Source organism: Fusarium flagelliforme (assembly GCF_020744385.1).
Source record: "Fusarium flagelliforme strain FIESC 12 MPI-CAGE-AA-0113 chromosome Unknown B0J16scaffold_6, whole genome shotgun sequence".
NCBI lineage: Eukaryota > Fungi > Ascomycota > Sordariomycetes > Hypocreales > Nectriaceae > Fusarium > Fusarium flagelliforme.
The window spans coordinates 2,339,728-2,358,976 of NW_025763508.1; the positions used below are offsets into that span (position 1 = coordinate 2,339,728).

At 49.3% G+C, this 19,249-nt stretch overlaps 7 protein-coding genes and 1 non-coding gene across 8 annotated transcripts; 5 read left to right on the forward strand and 3 right to left on the reverse strand.

Moving 5' to 3' along the window:
• Positions 1–186: 186 nt before the first annotated feature.
• Positions 187–258, forward strand: B0J16DRAFT_t242. The gene has a single exon. It is a non-coding gene; the product is annotated as a tRNA-Thr (tRNA).
• A 154-nt stretch (positions 259–412) lies between these two features.
• B0J16DRAFT_347623 (NUC091 domain-containing protein) lies at positions 413–3,227 on the reverse strand. Its single transcript, XM_046128590.1, has 3 exons — positions 3,070–3,227; positions 2,270–3,017; positions 413–1,924 (listed from the first exon to the last, which is right to left on the reverse strand). Exons 1-3 carry the CDS (start codon positions 3,165–3,167, stop codon positions 911–913), a joined length of 1,860 nt encoding a protein of 619 aa, XP_045980330.1. The 5' UTR covers positions 3,168–3,227; the 3' UTR covers positions 413–910.
• A 20-nt stretch (positions 3,228–3,247) lies between these two features.
• On the forward strand, positions 3,248–4,518 carry B0J16DRAFT_347625 (uncharacterized protein). The gene has a single exon (XM_046128591.1). The coding sequence runs from the start codon at positions 3,506–3,508 to the stop codon at positions 4,412–4,414; it is 909 nt and encodes a 302-aa protein (XP_045980331.1). The 5' UTR covers positions 3,248–3,505; the 3' UTR covers positions 4,415–4,518.
• Positions 4,519–4,578: 60 nt separating this feature from the next.
• On the reverse strand, positions 4,579–8,356 carry B0J16DRAFT_176816 (uncharacterized protein). The gene is made up of 4 exons (XM_046122513.1): positions 7,995–8,356; positions 7,824–7,936; positions 7,475–7,765; positions 4,579–7,417 (listed from the first exon to the last, which is right to left on the reverse strand). Exons 1-4 carry the CDS (start codon positions 8,144–8,146, stop codon positions 4,743–4,745), a joined length of 3,231 nt encoding a protein of 1,076 aa, XP_045980332.1. The 5' UTR covers positions 8,147–8,356; the 3' UTR covers positions 4,579–4,742.
• A 1,289-nt stretch (positions 8,357–9,645) lies between these two features.
• Positions 9,646–11,300, forward strand: B0J16DRAFT_176821 (pyridoxal phosphate-dependent transferase). The gene is made up of 3 exons (XM_046122514.1): positions 9,646–10,146; positions 10,217–10,385; positions 10,436–11,300. Exons 1-3 carry the CDS (start codon positions 9,884–9,886, stop codon positions 11,162–11,164), a joined length of 1,161 nt encoding a protein of 386 aa, XP_045980333.1. The 5' UTR covers positions 9,646–9,883; the 3' UTR covers positions 11,165–11,300.
• A 1,188-nt stretch (positions 11,301–12,488) lies between these two features.
• Positions 12,489–14,585, forward strand: B0J16DRAFT_176859 (aspartic peptidase domain-containing protein). The gene is made up of 2 exons (XM_046122515.1): positions 12,489–13,075; positions 13,131–14,585. The coding sequence occupies exons 1-2, from the start codon at positions 12,766–12,768 to the stop codon at positions 14,294–14,296; spliced, it is 1,476 nt and encodes a 491-aa protein (XP_045980334.1). The 5' UTR covers positions 12,489–12,765; the 3' UTR covers positions 14,297–14,585.
• Positions 14,586–14,750: 165 nt separating this feature from the next.
• On the forward strand, positions 14,751–17,642 carry B0J16DRAFT_291224 (P-loop containing nucleoside triphosphate hydrolase protein). The gene is made up of 4 exons (XM_046124277.1): positions 14,751–15,040; positions 15,099–15,210; positions 15,264–17,290; positions 17,341–17,642. The coding sequence occupies exons 1-4, from the start codon at positions 14,874–14,876 to the stop codon at positions 17,393–17,395; spliced, it is 2,361 nt and encodes a 786-aa protein (XP_045980335.1). The 5' UTR covers positions 14,751–14,873; the 3' UTR covers positions 17,396–17,642.
• B0J16DRAFT_291227 (uncharacterized protein) lies at positions 17,643–19,034 on the reverse strand. The gene is made up of 2 exons (XM_046124278.1): positions 18,904–19,034; positions 17,643–18,837 (listed from the first exon to the last, which is right to left on the reverse strand). Exons 1-2 carry the CDS (start codon positions 18,926–18,928, stop codon positions 17,792–17,794), a joined length of 1,071 nt encoding a protein of 356 aa, XP_045980336.1. The 5' UTR covers positions 18,929–19,034; the 3' UTR covers positions 17,643–17,791.
• Between the last annotated feature and the right edge of the window lie 215 nt (positions 19,035–19,249).

Below are 19,249 nucleotides of genomic sequence, written 5' to 3' on the forward strand. Positions count from 1 at the left end.
ATCTTCTGGTTACAATTGATAAGCAACTAGAATTCTTAACTTATTTAGATACGAAAGGGGCAATAGCGAGAAACCTAGGCTGCCTGGAAGGGGTGAGGTTATTCAACCTCTAGTGTGTTGGCAGCTAGTTGTGCATAAGCTAAATGGTATATATATTTAATTTTCAGAAGTATCTTCCAATAAAATGCCTTTATAGCTCAGTGGTAGAGCGTTGCACTTGTAATGCAAAGGTCCATTGTTCAATCCAGTGTGGAGGCATTCCTTTTCTTTTGCTCTAATTGCAGTTGTCTTAACCTTTTTGGCTTGCGCATTCATTAGGTCTACGATCCTTTTTGCTTTATAAAGTGACTGAGTATTGGTTGCAACGCGTTGTTATCGGACCAATTAGCTAACATTTAACTAGTATCTACATACCTAGGAGTAGAACAGAATATGCAACTAGTCTAAGCTGTTATAATCGTTCCTAGGATAGGCATGCTATATAACACAATTGAGACCGCTCTCTGTATCCTCATCACAACTAGAATACCTGCCTTGACATTTGCATTGACATCTTAGAACATTTAGAAATAAATACAGCTGCCAGCGAACACTTGCCAACTAAATGCAATTCTAGTTCAACCAGCAACTTCCAGTTTCCAACCGATGTGCAGCCCGAAGATAATTCAAGACTATCCTACCCTATATGCATTGGTGTGGTGTCTTGCTCACACTTCATCAGCCTGAATCTCAAGACAGACGAGCGAATTCTTATGATAGCGGCACTCATCATATCAGGACCGAGGGGGTGATATTACGCCAAGAGACAGGTTCAAGATGGTGGAAGCATTAACGTGGGTATCATTAAGTTGTTGAGGATGCGCAAGCAGTTGCCTCGAATGAATATAGAGATTTGCCGACTCCAGGCCAATTATGTCCTCCTTTTTTTGCTAGGCGGACCGCCCTTCGTCTTCTTTCCTTTACTTTTAGCCGCAGGTGCAGGCGCTTGTTCTTCCTCCACCTCCTCTTCCTCTTCTACCTCGTCAGAGCCGCCTATGGATATCACTTCATCCTCAGCACTCTCGCCCTCACTCTCAGCATCTAACGTGGCTCCAAAGGACGGCTTTCTTGATCGCGCTTCCTCTGTATCGCTACCGAACCCCTCGAATTCTGACTCTTCATCGGCACCATCGGCCTTCTCAAGAGCAGCTTCGGCTTCTTGTTGAAGCTGTGCCTCGGCTTCAGCGTCTTCATCATCTACTGGCTCTTCTGGCTTTCGCTTCCGAGGCATCTCTCCGAGTCTGCCCTCACGGTTTCCAACCTTGCCTTCAGCTTCACCTTCAGCCTTTGGCGCGGGAGTGAACCAAGGGATCTTGCCTCGCATGAAATCGTTGAGGATCATCTTGGCCACACCGTCCAAATCAGGCTCGCCTCCACGGAGAAGACGACCAGCCTTTCGGGCGAGAAGCTCCAAGAGCTCTGTGGAGTTTGTCCATCCCTTCAGCTCATAGGTCTTTTCCATGTGATGTTGCTTTACCCGGTTGAGGAGGGGCTGGATGTACTGCTCGGGATGCTCAACCTTCTCAACACGAACGACTCCACGCAAGACCAGGTCAGTTGGGGAGTCGCTGGATGATGGTGGAACAATTCCAGGACAATCAATCAAGTAAATGCGCTTCATCAAACTGACGTATTGCCATACTTTGGTCTCGCCAGGGATAGGTGCGACATTGCAGACCTTCTTCTTGAGGAGGGTGTTGATGATAGAGGACTTTCCGGTGTTGGGACCACCAATCAGTCCGACAGAGATTTGTTTTCTATCAGCGTGTAGGGAGGAGAATTGTCGGAGTAGTTGGATGAGTGAACCCTTTCCGAATGAGTGGTTGATGGAAGCGTGGAAAGCAAGAGTAGGATACTCTTTGGAGAGACTACGGACCCAGCCAGCCTATGTCGAATTAGCTTTTGAACTCGTGATATATGTAAAAACAAGTATTCAGAAGTATGATATGTTTGTGTCATCACTAAGAAGTATGCAATCAATGCCCCGTAATTGGTTAATGGCATAGGCAGACTTCAACTCAATCGGACACTTGGCCTGTCTCATGATGGTAACCAAAACGGCACACATCAGCCGAACAACAAAACGTTGACGACAGTCGAGACTGGCGGTTAATCTCCCAACGTTATAACAGACAGGTTCCATGGTACATAAGGGAACAAATCCTGACAAAGAACATTGGGGTATAAAAGGGGTAGTTGTAAAGGGAGGTAAGAGAGAATGTAAACTTACTGCTACACTGGTAGGAACTAAGTCACACTTGTTCAGGACAAAGATCAAGTGCTTGTGAGGCGCCTCCTCCTTCAGATACTTTTCGACACTCAGGCAGCGGGTTCCAACAGGATCTCGAGCATCCAGAACGTGGATAACGACATCTGATGAATCGATGACCTTGTACAGTTCGTTCCAGATACGCTTGGATTGACCCTTATCGAATACAGGCTCGATCGACATGGTGAGTGGCTTATCGGCGTCGCCAAGAGTCTCAGGATCACCGGAGGCACCACTGAGAAGCTTCTGCTGTTCCAGACGGTCACGGTATGTGTCCATGCTCTTCTCAGTGTCGCCGACCAGATCGTCGAGACTGCTGACACCAAGCTTGACTCGCTTGCGTTGCGCCTTGGGGCCGAAGACTTCAGAAAAGGGCGACGTCTCGACAGTCATCTTGGCCTTGTGCTGCTTGATCCCATTCTCAGTGTCTTTCTCTTTCCCATCCCGAATCAGGCTCATAGGAAGTTTGTTTGACTTGAGCAGAACCTGGTATGGGTCACGAGCCTTCTCATCCATGGCCTCACGGAAGGCGTTGAGGGTATCCTGGGAGACGACTCGAGTGTTGGTAAACCACTTGCGGTTCGGCTCAATACGAGCGTTGGGAACGTCGCGCGACTGGAACGAGGCAGCCTTGGTGATCTTGCCTTCGGCGTTTCTTTGCGCCTTGCCCTCCTTGTACATGTTAAGGTGCTTGACCTTCTTCGCATCGCTATGATAGTGGTTAGCCTTGCTTGGCCAGCGACCGCAATCCAATGACTTACCGATAGAAGTTTTCGCCCTTGGTGCGAACATTGTTGAGACCATCACCACCTTTACCCTGACGATCGCGCCGGGTGGCCTCCTTCTTTCCAGTACCCATGGTGAAAAAAATGGTCGAGGATACTGGCGACAAAGGTAGGCAAATGAAAAGAAAAGATGGGCGATCGAGAAATTTATTCCTCCAGAACTTTTTTTCTTAGCAGCAGAAAATGAGCCCCACTAACTTCCCGCGGTGGTTGGCGGCGGGGCGCATTGTCAGGGGTCTCTTGCATCGGATCGAGATAATCCGGAAAAATTGATCCGAATGCACTGCACTTCGATTTTCTCTTGTTGGTCGTTGAGTGAGTCGAGAAGCGGTTTCGACGACAGGGTTACGACCTCAATTGTGATTTCAAATTGAGCAATTCAGTGCTGCACTAGGCGCTGGCTCTCCCCAAAATGTCTTTCAGCCTCACGACTTCCTGCTCGAGGATGGCTGCCCGCCAGCTCCTCGCAACCTCGAGAGCGTTTTCGACTTCGGCTGCTACTCTGGAGCAAGTCCCTCCAGAGTCTCCATCCTATATCCGTCTACCTACACCACCCCAGTCCGACGAAAAGAAGCTCCCTCGTGTAAGAGGTCACCTTCCTGTGCCTCGAGAAATCTTTCCCCGCCCCGAGGGCAACCGCAAGGTCAAAGCCGACTACATCAAACAGACTGTTCCTAAGCCAGCCCACAAGCAAAGTCCCAAGAACGAAAGTCAAGTATGGAAGCAAAAGATGGCCGATTCCCGCCGACAGAATCTCGAGACGGGTCTAAAGGAGCTTTGGGTGCGACGAAACCGTCGCGATGCCGCTCAGAATGAGCGTGTGAGCCGCAAGTTCAAGGAACACCACCAGGCCGTCAAGGCACCCGAGCGAGCGGATGATTGGGTCACCAGGAGCACCATAATGTCAAATGTTTTCGACACCAAGACATATCCTTATGGCAATCGCTTTCATGAAGCAAAGATGAGACGTGCCAAAAACCAAGGAATGATATCAAAAAAGCGCGAGTCTCGCCGAGATGCATTGATGGAACTATATATCAATGCATCCAACTTCATTGTCAGCGAAAATGAACTGAAAGCTGAGATTGACACTATTTTCGCCGAGGACTTTTTCCACAAGCAAGGATTCGATGCCGGTAAATATGGCGCAGCCGAGAACACCTGGGACGTTTGGGGCAAGCCAACATCTATCAGCGACATGTTGGAGAGCACAACTGGAGTCTCTACAAAGATCATGGACTTTTATGAGACTGAGTACGATCGCTCTGTGAAGCGACAGAAGAGAATTGCTGAGGAGTTTACCGGTGGAAAGATGGAGTAAGCTATTCTATTGGCTTGTACAATATTCTGTATTTCATGTATTACTGTAACTATGCCAGACCTCGCATCTTGAAAGCGAACCCCACGATATGAATGAATGCCAAGTCTGTAAAACTATGTATTTGCTTCTGCGCGTTTGGGCTATCCAAAATGAAAATCGATACGACAATTAATTACCTGGCCATAAAGAAAGAAAGAACCAGTTCCAACGCCAAGAATGTCCAACTCAATATTTCCCCATCGGCGCTATCATCATATTTGACACTGCTACCCCTTTCCCCTTCAGATCTAATATCCTCCATGCCATTCCAAACCCAATTTATATCGGTCTATCGCCTCTCAACAAGCAGAATGTGCATAGCAGCATAAGATAAGACAATGAACACCGCAGCGAAGATGCCCAGGTTCCTGATATCAGGCCACATGGCGTCATTGTTAAACCCGAATGAACTGAGGATTGCTGCACCGGGAACGGTGATGTCGAGGCCGTACTTGCTATCCACAAGGGTAAGTTGAAGAACCTCGTTTACAATCAGCGATTCGAAACCGTAGTGGAAGATGGACAGTGTCTGAAGCCAAAGCGCCCCCTTTGGAGTCGCTTTGTGGTTAAGGAGGAAACCAGCAAACAGAAGACTGAAAAGCATGACTAGACTGCCGATCAGGTTTGCCACGCTACCGTCCTTGCAAACAATTCCAATAAACAAGCACACAGCGGCTGCAGCCATATTGAATAGCACGAGCACCAAGATGAAGTTGAAGAAATGTGTCGAATCAGCTACCAGTCCAGTCATGGGATAAATGATGGAGCCCATGAGGATCGGGGGGATGATTCTCAACGGAATGATGTCGAAAAGCACCTTGGCCGCAAAGTATGTAGCAGGTGCGTAGTAACCGTTGGCACGCTCTCGAACGAAAAGGAGACGTTCGGTAGCGAAAACGTTGAGACTTGTAAGGGTGCTGAAGCCAAAGAGTGCGAGAAGGAAGAAGAAGAGGCCAAGTCGGTTTTGGAAGCCGGGGATGTCGTCGGTGAGGCCATAAAAGAGATAACCCGAGAAAACAGCCAGGACAATAGCAATAGCGTAGTGGGTGAGCATGAGCATCGGGTTTCTGTACAGGTTCTTCCATGTCCTCTGCGATAGAATGACGAATTGGCGCAGGTATCCAACGCGAGCATATCCTTTTCCAACAGCACTGACATGGATATTCGGTCCATCGGCGGTGTATCCGTTTGAATTGGTGCCGTTGGCGTTCTCTGCAGTGTTTATGGCTTGTTGGATTTCATCGTAGGTCGAGCGGGCGATCTCTGAATGAATAAATGACTGCGTCATTATATCGAGATCGGTTCCGGTGGCCGCTGATGGAGGCAAGTCGTGAGGGTCCTCCAGAAGAGGGGTGGTGAGAGTGTCCACAGGGTTCTGGTGAAGTCGGTAAGCCCCATTGTCCTCGCCTCCAGCATCCGAGGAGGCCGCGGTATCAACTGCCTTTCTGCGCGTGAACAACTGACGATCTTGGCGAATTTTAACAGAGTCTCTACGATGGTTCTTAGGTCTGCTTGAGCCGGCATCATCGTCCCCAGAAGTGGTACCCGAGATGCTCGCAACAGACTTAATCGCACGAGTGCTGCTAGGACCAACACTGCTATTGTCGAGACCAACAGTTCCATCATCAATCGACTGAGTACTGCCGGCGTGCATAGTGAGATCAACAAGGTAGTCCGCGATATTGAATCCAGGGGGGCATTCGTAACCAATTTCGTCGAAGTAGCTTTGGCACTGGTTGAAAGGGCCGGAATAGACGGTCCTTCCCTGCGCCAGCAGCACCAGCCTGTCGAAAAGAGCCACAATATTAGAGCGAGGTTGGTGGATTGTGAAGATGACGGTTCGCTTGTATGTCTTCGCAAGAGTTACGAGGCACTCAATAACATTGTATGCATTGTATGCATCGAGACCACTGGTGGGTTCGTCGAGAAACAGGATCGAGGGGCTGGTGACCAGTTCGCAGGCGATTCCAACACGTCGCTTCTCACCACCTGAGATGCCACGCCCCTTGCCTTCTTCAGAACCGATCAAGGAATCACGAATATGATGAATACCGAGTTCCTTCTCAACTTCCAAAACTCGTTGCTCCTTAGCCGCACGACCCATGTCGCGTGGGAGTCGAAGGAGAGCACTGGTAAGAATCGTCTCATGAACGGTGAGAGTAGGGAGCATAGTATCCTCTTGATCCACAAATCCGACGACATTTTTGTAGTCGTTGTCGTTAACCTTTTCGCCGTTGACATAGAAGCTGCCATTGACTTGGCCGCGCTTGTTCTTCCGGGCGAGTATATCAAGGAAGGTCGTCTTTCCTGCTCCAGAAGCACCCATGATGGCAGTGACTTCTCCCGGCTTGCAAATACCACGAATTCCTGTAAGGATTTGTTTTCCGTTCAGACTATAAGCAACGTCATCGAAGTAGAGAGATGCAGGCTTATGATCAGCCATTAATTTGGTGCTCTCATCGTCAGAATCCTCCAGGCGGATAGCGCCATAGTTCAGCTTCCGCCTCGACAAATACCATGTCAAGATGATAACGGCAACCAGAAACAGTGAGCAACCTGCAATGACGCTTGCGATAAGAGGCGTGTTTATCTTCTTCACAGGTCGCTTCCAACCCGGTACCTCTGTCTCGTAAAGACATTCGCCGGCGTGACAGTCGAGGAAGATGCTTGAATCACCAATCAATGCAAGAATCAATGCATCCATTTCAGGTTCCTTGAAAGCGCAGTCGTGAGTGCCGCCGTGCTTCTGGGTACACTCAAATCGTCCAGGGCCTTGAATCGATTGGTCAAGGAAATCCGTAAGGTCAATAGATCCATCCTTGCCACAGAGCATCCTATCAGGAATGCAGCTGCAACTGATCTTGTTACATTTGTAGGAAGTGGTGTTCTTAGTCTCCTGCCAATCGGCGGTCGAATCGCACTCGGAAAGGTGACAGTAGAAAGACTCGACAGCATCGACCCAAACTATAGAACTGTGTTAGCAATTCATGCGGAAGAAGCAAAGCGCAGTTGTTAACTGACATTGAAAGTCGCAAGTCTGGTCCTCTTGCGTGCATGTAAAGGTCACCTCTGGGCGCTGCTTGCCAAGCAGAGATGTGATCTTCTGGTTTGTAACATCGCAGATCTGATAGTTATGATTCACGACTTCTCCGTTCTGATAACACACACCACCTTCTCCCTTCTCCATTAGAGCATTGCAGGCTTTGTTGTCTGTACAGACATTGCAGTTAATGCCCGTCCAACCCTCGTCGCATTTGCATGTCGAACCCGAGCGCATTGGGCGATCCTTTCCCTTAGGAAGTGAACCGCAAACTAGCAAGATTGTTAGTCTATATTCGATGTACGTCGAGGTAATGGGGAGCGGTCGCACGTGGTTCGAGGCAGTCGTCACCGCCAAATCCCTCAGGACAGTCGCATTTTCCATTAAACTCGTTACAGCCGGCGTATTGAGCACATGTGTGAGCTGGGAGGAGACAGTTGAAGCTGTATGTGAGTCAGCAAAGTAATGCGCTTGTGTTGATAGCAGTCAGTATCGACGTACCATGGAGGACAACCATCTGGGCGGTCACCCATCAAAGCTAACTGTGCGCGTAGTTGATCAGCCTGCGAATAGGTTGCGTTCTGTGAGGCCATCACGATGCTAGGCCAGAAGGCCACAGCACCTAACAAGAGGCTCCTCAACGCAGGAGCCATAACTGCAGCAATACGAATATGATGCAGTTTGGTGATGGAACAATTGGATGTTGATGGCAGGTGGTGAAACCTGGTCGGTCGTTGAGCGATGAGCGGCTAAGCGACCTAGGTACTGCACTGTACGGTATCAGCGCGACCGCCCGGGATAAGCTGTTTGGCCGAGGAGTGGCGCCCCGCGTTCCATTTAGGCACCGGAGGCAGGTACGGAAGGTGCATTGTAGCTGGGGATGGCCGAAAGCTAAGTTATGGTTGGTTGGCACAGCCGCTAACTATGGGTCCCATGACTCGATCTGGACCAGCGTATGCTTCATACTTCGCAACCAGCACCATGAAACTATGACAGCTTCACCTCTAAAGCCTGCACAGGCCAATGATAACCGCCGTTTACCCACGTATCAAATCATCTTGAGTTGATGGCGAGTATCTTCTGTTAATCAGACAATGCCTTTGTTACAAGGAGAACATGCGCGCTGACACGCGATCATGTTTCATAGAGGACTGACGTCATTAACCTCGGCGCGTTTTCCCCGTCTTTTATGGATCAGATAACTTCACATGGTCTTTATCTTGCAGAGGGACTTATCATGACCACGACACTCAGCATTTCATGATTCACTACGAATGGCCACATTAAAATCACGCATGCAAATGTTATCGCCATCCCGATTCTAGAGCTATCATCGTTTCGGCAAACTCAATCAGTCCTAGTTTCTCGTTTATTTGCCTCTAGCAACACTACCCTAAACTTGGCTCATATGATACTTACTTTTCCCCTCTCTTCGCCTTTCACTTAGGCTGTGAGTACAGTTTATAGGACGCTTTAGAGCATAACTGCTTTTCCATATGTAGCGCTGGATTCTACCCGTCTCGTGTCGTGGTTCTTTCTGGACTATTCAGTGTTGATCGCAGAGAGAGCGCTAGTGGTCAGGCTATGGTATGAGAACCAGATTATGCAATATCTATACCGCTCATGATGCAAAGTAGCTTGGTTGCAGTTATGAAGGCAACATGAGCTGCCACTTACAGAGGTCCAGGTCTCAATTAACTAATGGATTTGGATTGTCCTATTACTAAGACTGAGTTGCATGTGCTACATGCTGTCAAATCTGAAGATCACCTGAGTAGTACCAAGAGTGCTTGCCAGATTTGCAACCTAGAAATGGCAGGTGTCATGATACCAATAACCAATGTTCAATCAAGCTCTCGGTGTCCATACTTCCAGCATCGATTGTCGATGGAATGGACGACAGCCGCTGGCTAGGTGTCTTCTCCCCCAGATTTTACCCCTGTCAATCGGCCTAGCTAATTCGATCAAGCTTTGTGGGGAAGCTCAAACAAATCATTCATCCATCAGAGTAGAGTCAAGATATGGTAGGACAGTTAGTTACTGACTTCCGATAATTAAGCTCTTATGGTAACCCCAATGCATTCAGGGCAACCAGACATCTAATCCCGTCTCAGCAGATAACACATTAGATTGTCCCCTCCTTCATCGTCTAGTAGAGGGCGTTCGAAGGTGTTAAGAAGGGCGTGAAGGGTGGGTCGGGCTGGCCCACCTCTTTCGTGCCTACGTGCCTCAGTATAGAAGTTTCATGGTTATGGACAAACTTATAAAGCTGTTACAGACGCCCGCTCATCTTAGGAGTATTCAGCTGCAAATCGAAAGTTTCTACACACAGAACAACAAACCTTGGCAAGCGAAAACATGGTCCGGATTGTCCCTTTCGCTGTCGAACAATGGATGGACGAGTACGAGACAACGTTGCAGAGACATGCGCTGCTTCGATTTCCATAGACGACTTGGTGGGCATGTGTACAGACACAAAGACGCCAGGTCCTATTGATACAAACATCAAACTCACTTATGGTGCTATTCCCGGCTCGCCTCTTTTGCGAGAACGAATTGCTGCCAATTGCAGCAACAAAGGCACTCGGTTTGCCGCTGAGGATGTTGTCGTTACCCAAGGTGCAATTGGTGCCAATTTCTTGGCTCTATATAGGTAGGTAGGCAAGAAAACATACTCCAACCACCTGTACTGTACCTTGAACACCCTTCTGATGTCTATCTAGCCTCCTGGGACCTAGGGACCATGTTGTCTGCGTATATCCAACATATCAACAACTATATGACGTTCCTCGCAGCATTGGCGCAGAAGTCACGTTGTGGAAGCTGAAAGAAGAAGAAAACTTCGTGCCCAACACAGACGACCTGGCAGGCATGATCCAGAATAATACAAAGGTGAGGATGAAGGAATTGTTGAGAAAACTGCGACTCACATGGTGTGCTAGATGATCATAATCAACAACCCCAACAACCCCACGGGAGTACCTATCCCGAACAGTGTGCTAAAACGCATTGCCCAAATCGCACAGGAAAAAGACATAATCCTCTTCTCAGATGAGGTTTACCGGCCGCTATTCCACGGGGGAGCTTCTGGTGAGATGGAAGTACCGCAACCAGCAACGACCTTGGGCTACAACAAGTCCATTGTGACAGGATCCATGTCAAAAGGATCCATGTCAAAAGGATATGCTCTGGCTGGCATCCGAGTTGGATGGATTGCCAGCAAGGATAAATCGATTATCTCGGCGGTGATGGCGGCACGAGACTATACCACCATCAGCGTCTCACAGATAGACGACCAAGTCGCGAGATATGCGCTGTCACCAGCAGTGCTGCCATTTCTTGTCGATCGTAACTTGAACTTGGCAAGAACCAATTCGTGTCTGGTCAAGGAGTTTATCGCTCGCTACAAGTCGGTATGCTCATGGGTGGAGCCTACAGCCGGTACAACCGCGTTTGTTCGGTTCAGTAAAGATGGTAAGCCTGTCAACGACGTCGACTTTTGCTTGGATCTGTTGCGCAAGCACAACGTGTTGCTGGTGGCGGGTTCAAAATGTTTTGGTAGCGACGAGGACTTCAAAGGCTATGTGAGAATGGGTTATGTCTGCGAGACAGAGGTTCTGGTGGAGGGACTAAAGCGATTGGGGGCTTGTATCGAGTCAAACTTGTTGTAGTGTAGTCCAGTTCCAAGCGCTGCACGGAACAACGGCATTGCAGCTGGACTTGGCTTAAGGTGTCGTCGTCAGCTGTTAATATCCAACGCTCGCACGGCTGCACGGAAAGTGGGAGAACAGAATGCAAGTGCCAATTAATTGCTACACAACATGACGGAAGAGACAAGGGTCGAATGCAATGCTTTCGAGTTACTGTTGGATCATCCATTTGTTTTGGGAAACTCAATTGATCTGCCAGGTACCGTGTTTAGGGCTGCGCTTTAATTCGATGGCGCTGATGATCAATTCTTGGCGGTCTCATCAGAGTTTACGAACCACTTTACAGCACCACTCACTGTAATGTACTGTATAGATACAGTACAGTGTCTCGTATTCTGGATTGCAGAATAAGAAACTGAGATAAGATCAATCCCAAGAAATAGTATAGTCTAGATATTTGTCTCTTTAACCAAACTAAACATCTCAACAAAAAAGCAACTGATTGTCGGCACTCACGGAGTTCCCTTTACTCTTAACTTCCGATCGTGTTTCTGGACTCGGCCCAGACGAAACAGTTAGCGTTAGCACCGGGCTTCGTAAGCCTCAAACGACCCGACCAGACTAAACCCATCTGCAGTACCCACCCATCTTACCTTGGTCCTACCTGGTACAGCACCTACCTTACCTCCTTAGGACCTACCTACTAAATTAAATGGATTGACTGACAGAAAGCACGAGACATAAACGGCTGTCAGTACCTGTCGGCCCGGCTATAATGTTTTGTCCATAGGTATCCGTACTTACCTTACGTATCCGTACTCTGTTTGGGTGACGAATCTCTCTCTTTCTCTCTCCCTCTCTAGGTCTTTTTAGTGCAGGGCAAAACCAACCAAGTCGCCAAGGCAAGGGTCAACAAGACATCCATCTTGGCGTTATTAGGAGGTTAGGTCAGGTACGTTTACAGTACCAGTACCTTACTTGCTAGTCTAATCGGGTACGAGTTGGTAATAGTCTTTCGTTCAACAAGGAAAGTCCCGACTCTCGACTCTCACAGCTTGCTTGGTTGATTGCGTGGCCCCCCCCGTGCCACTGCCGTTTCTTCCACTTCAACCATTCATTTTCTGTCTTCTCCTGTCAATCGATACCTTCTAATCAATCAGTTCCTCATCCTGATTCGTCTTTCGTTCCATTTCTCATCCTTGTCCTTTCATATTCTCCAGAATTCCCCTCATTGCAATTGTCAAATACTCCACATCCCCCGTCCCAATCCTATCTTTGGTACTGTACCTCTTTAGTACCCTGCCTCTGCCTCGCCTCTAGTCTGCAGCAGACGCCTCTTTGAGGTTCATAGACTTTAGTGCAACTCACTTAACTGCACCACACGTCGCTCAACCTATTACCCTACAATTCTTATTTTTCTTTTCTCATTTATCCTGATACATTCTATCTATCTTACTCAAAAGCATCAGGACAAGTCATTGTTTCTATTGCATATCGCTACCGGCTGGCTGGTTGGCCTCGCGCCCATTCACCCTATGGAGGAGGGTGGCGTTACCCCGTTTCGACGCCATTCATGAACTCATTTCTCTCCGGCCCTCAACAGCTCTTCCGTGGTGGCTGCAATGAAGTCGTGGCTCTGGGGTGCTTCGCTGGTTTCTTCATGGGGCCTCGTGTACGCTCAAACTATCCAGTGGAACATTGAAGGCCGCCATCCTCAACCACATTTGGCTCGTCGCAGCAAAACAACATATGAGGAAGTCATCCGTAACGACAGAACCGAGGGAGGCTACTTTACGGAAGTCACAATTGGAAACCCGCCCCAAAAGATCACCCTTCAGCTTGATACAGGGAGTAGCGATGTCTGGGTCCCTTGGAATTGTGCAGACGTATGCACAGAGGATGACGACAAGAAAGGATGCCCTCTAGGAAGCTGTAAGATCACCCACTGCTAGCATAAACTCGTTCTGTTACTGATAATCTGCACCAGTTGATCCAGACAAGTCCAAGTCATTCAAACATGTTGCACCCGGCATGTTCGGCCTCACCTTTGTGGATGACAGCTACGTCAAGGGCGATTATTTTGAAGATCACTTTGAATTGGACGGCGCAGTCATCAACAACTTGACCATGGGCCTAGCTATCAAAACAAACATCTCCTATGGACTCATTGGTGTTGGATACGCCAAGAATGAGGCTTCAAGCAGCACTACAGATGTTATCTATCCAAACCTTCCTGTCGCCATGTATGAATCAGGCTATGTCAACACAATTGCTTACAGCGTCTGGCTCAACGATTTGGACGCCAAAGCCGGCACCGTTCTCTTCGGGGGTGTAGACACATCGAAATATGTCGGTGACATGCATCGAATCGACATCCAACAGCTGGATGGTCATTACTACCACTTCATCGTTGTACTGACTTCGCTCGTCGCTACTAGCTCAAGCGGCAGCGATGTCCTTACATCGGATGGCTTCCCAATCAAGACAGTTCTCGACTCTGGAACGACACTTAGCTATTTGCCCCACAACCTAACGACCGAGATTTGGAAGGAGGTCGGTGCCATCTGGTCATCTTACTATGGAGTTGCAGTTCTTCCCTGCGCTTTCGGCGAAAATGAAGGCAATTTCACCTTTGGTTTTGCTGGCCCAGATGGCCCTAGCATCAGTGTAGGCATGGATGAGCTTGTTCTCACCATGACCAGCGATAGGGACAGCATGCCTGTTTTTGAATCAGGCCCGTACAAAGGTCAGACGATGTGCTCCTTCGGCATACAGAACGACACCAGTGAACTGTACCTACTTGGAAACACCTTTCTTCGATCTGCTTATGTCGTCTACGACCTGGTAAACAACGAGGTTGGAATTGCTGCCACCGACTTCAATTCTACTGCGACCAAACGAGTTGCGTTCAAGAGCTACGGAGCCAGCATCCCGTCTGCGACGGCAGTGGCCAACCAACACAAAGCGACGGAGAATCCTGACGTTGTGGGCCATAACTATTCTGCCGCGGATGGATTTCAAAAGTCAGATTGGGATAAGGACGACGAGGACAACGCAGCCTCACCCCTGACACCCTCTAGAGCGCCGTTGGCGATGACTGTTGCCACAATGGGGTTTGTACTTTTAGGTGGAGGGATCTTGCACAGTTTTTGATGACAACGTCTGGGGAGTTTTGGCTGCATTGCATTTGCATAGCATAGAGCTGTCTACTTTTGGAGGCCACGGATTCATGATGCTGGCGTTCTAAAGGTTTTGTTAACGTGGACATGAGCTGATTTTGGCGTTTTTTACGGCCGGATGGAGCCGCAGGTTATGAAGATAAAAGGGCGCAACGGGCGATGGGATGGATACCACAAATGATACCAGTATAAGAGTGGCGTAAATGAGCCTAGACGAAATTCACCATAAGGTGAATTGTAATGAAGAACCCTAGTTTCTGGAAATGTTGAATCCTGTCGGGTCGTCATGGAGTTTACAACCACCCACAACTGTTAATTATTGTAGTTTCAGTTGAGACTTGAGAGGCCCCAGTCTCACTTAACTTACAGGGAGGTGCAGGACTGTTTCGGGCAGCACTTGAGCGCTGAACGAATCAGAGACGTGGATTCATGAGGCGCAACGCCTCCATCCTGCTAATCCCGACGTCAAGAAAAAAAGTTTCCTATCCAATGGTCCGTCGATCATTGGCAACCCTCTCCTCAACTTCTTCACTGAAGTCCAAGATTGCACAATGAGGGCAACAAGGGCTGCCAGATGGCTTAATAGCCATCTGCTACTGGGCGCCCAGCAGTCAAGCTGCGGCAGCCATTCTTTTACTATATCCGCTGCTGCTCCTGTATGGGAGAGTCGACGAGCTTTTAGCCAGACCAAGCGTGTCTGCAATGTTGCGCAAGAAGCGTGAGTTCAATTGATACCCCATTACGATCCCAGAGACCTTGCTCATACAGTAAAACAGTCTCAAGAAAGCTCAAGAGGACGCTGCTAGTCTAACACCTGAATATGTCGCCGCAAATATGTCCGCCGAGGAGGCCAAGCGCTTGTCTCGAGTCCGTAACATTGGTATTGCTGTATGATCATGACACCACCGTCAAGTCTCCCTGTTCGCTAACAAGATCGACAGGCGCATATCGACAGTGGAAAGACAACCGTCAGTGAACGAGTCCTGTTCTACACCGGCCGAATCAACTCGATCCACGAGGTTCGAGGCAAAGACTCCGTCGGCGCTAAGATGGACTCTATGGAACTCGAAAGGGAAAAAGGCATCACCATCCAGTCTGCGGCTACGTTCGCTGATTGGAAGAAAACGGAAAACGGCAAAGAGGAAACCTACCACTTCAACCTGATTGATACACCCGGTCACATTGATTTCACCATCGAAGTCGAGCGAGCTCTACGAGTCCTCGACGGTGCTGTCATGATTCTATGCGCTGTTTCTGGCGTACAGTCTCAGACTATCACCGTCGACCGTCAAATGAAGCGTTACAATGTTCCCCGTCTCTCTTTCGTCAACAAGATGGATCGAATGGGCGCCAACCCCTGGAAGGCCGTCGAACAGATCAACACTAAGCTTAAGATTCCCGCCGCCGCTATTCAGATTCCTATTGGTGCTGAGGACGAGTTCCTTGGCGTTGTCGACTTGATCAACATGCAGGCTATGTACTTTGAGGGTCCTCGTGGTACCAAGGTTCGCGTCACCGATCAGATTCCCGGTCCTCTCCAGGAATTTGCCAAGGAGAAGCGACAGGCTCTGGTCGAGAAGCTCGCCGACGTCGACGACGAAATTGCCGAATTGTTCCTTGAAGAGCAGGAGCCTTCCAACGCTCAGATCAAGGCTGCTATCCGCCGTGCCACCATTGCCCGAGCCTTCACTCCTGTCATGATGGGATCTGCTCTTGCCGACAAGGGTGTTCAGCCCATGCTCGATGCCGTCTGTGATTACCTGCCTAACCCCTCTGAGATTGAAAACACTGGTCTGGACAAATCCCAGGATGAGAAGACTGTCAAGCTGGTTCCCTACGACTCTCTTCCCTTTGTTGGCCTTGCTTTCAAGCTCGAGGAGAACAACTATGGCCAGCTCACCTACATTCGAGTCTACCAGGGCAAGCTGAGCAAGGGTACCTACCTCTTCAACTCCCGAACTGATAAGAAGGTTCGAATTCCCCGAATTGTCCGCATGCACTCCAACGAGATGGAGGACGTCTCTGAGGTTGGTGCCGGTGAGATCTGCGCCGTCTTTGGTGTCGACTGTGCTTCTGGTGACACCTTCACTGACGGTGGTCTCCCCTACACCATGTCTTCCATGTTCGTCCCCGATGCTGTCATGTCTCTGTCTATCAAGCCCAAGCGAACTGGCGATGCCGACAACTTCAGTAAGGCTATGAACCGATTCCAGCGTGAGGATCCTACTTTCCGTGTCCACGTCGACCCTGAGAGTGAGGAGACCATCATCTCTGGCATGGGTGAATTGCATCTTGAAGTCTACGTCGAGCGTCTCCGACGTGAGTACAAGACCGACTGTGTCACTGGCCAGCCTCGTGTTGCCTACCGTGAGACTATTGCCCGCCGAGCCGATTATGATTTCCTCTTCAAGCGACAGAGTGGTGGTCCTGGTGACTTTGCCCGTGTTGCTGGATGGATCGAGCCCAATGATAAGCCCGATGAGAACCACTATGAGAGCCAGGTCGTCGGTGGCAACATTCCCGACAAGTTCCTGTCTGCTTGTGCCAAGGGTTTCGAGGCTGTTTGCGAAAAGGGTCCTCTCCTGGGCCACAAGGTTATTGGCGCAAAGATGGTTGTTAACGATGGTGCCACTCACGTTACTGATTCTTCCGATCACGCTTTCAACTTGGCTACGCAGATGGCCTTCAAGAAGTCTTTCCCCGAAGCTGGTGGTCAGGTTCTTGAGCCTCTCATGAAGACCACTATCACCGCTCCCAACGAGTTCCAGGGTAACATTCTTATGCTCATGAACAAGCGCAACGCCACCATCCACGATACCGATATTGGCAGTGAGGATTTCACTCTCATCTGCGACTGCAGTTTGAACGCTATGTTTGGCTTCAGCTCTCAGCTCCGTGCTGCTACTCAGGGCAAGGGCGAGTTCAGCATGGAATTCAGCCATTACGCCCCTGCTCCTCCTCATCTCCAGTATGTTGAACCCCCAACACAACGAGTTATAATCACTAACAGCTTTATAGGAAGGAATTGGTCGCCAAGCACCAGGCTGAGCTTGAGGCTAAGCGAACCAAATAAACGATCCCCCGGGCTTGAAGGGAAGTGGCCATACATCAGTGATGTTTTGGCCCAGGCACGGTCAATGTGCCAATGTATAACACAACCGAATGGGTCTATGATCTTGTAATATAATGTCATAACATGACAACTTCTCACAAGGAGTTTAGAAGTCTACGACAGATAGATGAGTAGTAGAAGTTGGAAAGAGTACCTTGGTCATAGAAGGTATGGGAAAGATGGATAAACAAAACGGATGAAATATACAATCCTCTCTAGATCTTCGCATGTTTGTTTATTTTAATGTGAAACTTGGGGCTTTTTCCAAACCCTGGCCACATAGTTGCACGTTTGTCTAGCACAAAATATCTGGGCTATCTACCGATTTTTGAGGGGGTCTCCTTTGCTCTCATTTTCTTACAGACGTCGGAGGATGTCAGCAACAACCTCCTCAGTGGTGGCCTTACCACCCAGATCAGGGCTGAGCAGCTTGCCATCCTCAAGGTTGCCATCAACAGCAGCGTAGATCTTGGCAGCAGCCTCCTCCTCGTTAAGGAACTCGAGCATCAGTGCGGTAGATCGGAGAGTAGCAATGGGGTTAGCGATGTTCTGGCCCTGAATATCAGGAGCGCTGCCGTGGCAGGGCTCACCAATGGCGAAGCCCTCACCAACGTTGGCGCTAGGGACGAGACCCAAGCTACCGACAAGAGCAGCAGCACCGTCGGAAAGAATGTCACCGTACAGGTTAGGGGCGACGATGACGTCGTAGTCCTCGGGCTGACGGAAGAGCTTGTAGACCATGGAGTCGACGATCTGCTCCTCAATGGCGATGGAGGAGAACTTGGGGTCGGCAAGAGCCTTCTTGGATGTAGCACGGAAAAGGCCATCGGTCTGGGACAAGACGTTGGACTTGTGGGTGATGGTCACAAGGGGAGACTTGTGAATGCTGGAGGCACCAGCATCGCGGATCTTCTGTCGGCGCAGAGCAATGTCACCAGCCATGGCAGCAATTCGGAAGGAAGCCTTCTCGGAAATGCGCTTAATAGCCTCGGCGACCTTGCCCTCGGGGGTATCGTGGGTCTGCTCCTGCTTGACATAGAGATCCTCGGTGTTCTCACGAACAATGACCATGTCAATGGGCTTAGCAGCAGTCATGACGGTCTTGACAGGTCGAACGTTGGCGTAGAGGTCGAGCTTCTTGCGCAGAGCGACGATAGGTGACGAGTAGCCCTTGACGGCCTGGGTAGGAGAGCTCACAGCTCCAAAGAGAGCACCATCGCACTCATTCTTGAGGACCTCGACAGTCTTGTCGGGGAGGGCAGCGCCGGTCTGCTCAAAGGTCTCGAAGCCGGCCTTGAGGTCGACAAAGTCGAACTTGAGGCCGAGAGAGGAGGGCAGGGCTTCGAGGATGCGGCGACCAGCAGGGATGACTTCCTTGCCGATACCGTCACCAGGAATGAGACCTGCAATCGAGGAGACAATTAGCTACCTGGGGAGGATTGTATTTAGTCAGGGATGTTATGTCGTACCGATTCTGAGAGTGCGGAAAGACATGATGGGCGCAATTGGAGTTGAGAACAAAGTCAAGTTCTTGTCGTCCGACGACCGGAGAGGGCAAAGAAAATCAATCGTTGGATTTGCAGTATCGGGTAAAAAGTGGTCTGTCTGGCTGCCGAACGGCGCCAAGAGGGGACAAGGTTTGAGTTGATCACTTCAACGCTCCAGTGATACCCATAGCCAGAATGATTCTGGTGTAGTAAACTATGGTTCTAAACTAACATAATAAGCAATTGGATATATTGGACGAGGCATTTCAATGCTCTGTCGTTAGTGAAGCTCTTGATATATCAACCATTTTAAGCCGATCATCGGCCC

Coding starts and splice junctions, on each gene's coding strand:
- B0J16DRAFT_347623 (XM_046128590.1), bottom strand. CDS start 3,167: ATGGGTACTGGAAAGAAGGAGGCCACCCGGCGCGATCGTCAGGGTAAA. Junction 3,018..3,069: donor AAGGGCGAAAACTTCTATCG/GTAAGTCATTGG, acceptor CCACTATCATAG/CGATGCGAAGAAGGTCAAGC. Junction 1,925..2,269: donor TAGTTCCTACCAGTGTAGCA/GTAAGTTTACAT, acceptor AATTCGACATAG/GCTGGCTGGGTCCGTAGTCT.
- B0J16DRAFT_347625 (XM_046128591.1), top strand. CDS start 3,506: ATGTCTTTCAGCCTCACGACTTCCTGCTCGAGGATGGCTGCCCGCCAG.
- B0J16DRAFT_176816 (XM_046122513.1), bottom strand. CDS start 8,146: ATGGCTCCTGCGTTGAGGAGCCTCTTGTTAGGTGCTGTGGCCTTCTGG. Junction 7,937..7,994: donor CCAGATGGTTGTCCTCCATG/GTACGTCGATAC, acceptor ACTCACATACAG/CTTCAACTGTCTCCTCCCAG. Junction 7,418..7,474: donor CCAGACTTGCGACTTTCAAT/GTCAGTTAACAA, acceptor ACAGTTCTATAG/TTTGGGTCGATGCTGTCGAG.
- B0J16DRAFT_176821 (XM_046122514.1), top strand. CDS start 9,884: ATGGATGGACGAGTACGAGACAACGTTGCAGAGACATGCGCTGCTTCG. Junction 10,147..10,216: donor AATTTCTTGGCTCTATATAG/GTAGGTAGGCAA, acceptor ATGTCTATCTAG/CCTCCTGGGACCTAGGGACC. Junction 10,386..10,435: donor TGATCCAGAATAATACAAAG/GTGAGGATGAAG, acceptor ATGGTGTGCTAG/ATGATCATAATCAACAACCC.
- B0J16DRAFT_176859 (XM_046122515.1), top strand. CDS start 12,766: ATGAAGTCGTGGCTCTGGGGTGCTTCGCTGGTTTCTTCATGGGGCCTC. Junction 13,076..13,130: donor AGGATGCCCTCTAGGAAGCT/GTAAGATCACCC, acceptor AATCTGCACCAG/TTGATCCAGACAAGTCCAAG.
- B0J16DRAFT_291224 (XM_046124277.1), top strand. CDS start 14,874: ATGAGGGCAACAAGGGCTGCCAGATGGCTTAATAGCCATCTGCTACTG. Junction 15,041..15,098: donor TGCAATGTTGCGCAAGAAGC/GTGAGTTCAATT, acceptor ACAGTAAAACAG/TCTCAAGAAAGCTCAAGAGG. Junction 15,211..15,263: donor TCCGTAACATTGGTATTGCT/GTATGATCATGA, acceptor CAAGATCGACAG/GCGCATATCGACAGTGGAAA.
- B0J16DRAFT_291227 (XM_046124278.1), bottom strand. CDS start 18,928: ATGTCTTTCCGCACTCTCAGAATCG. Junction 18,838..18,903: donor TTTCCGCACTCTCAGAATCG/GTACGACATAAC, acceptor CCTCGATTGCAG/GTCTCATTCCTGGTGACGGT.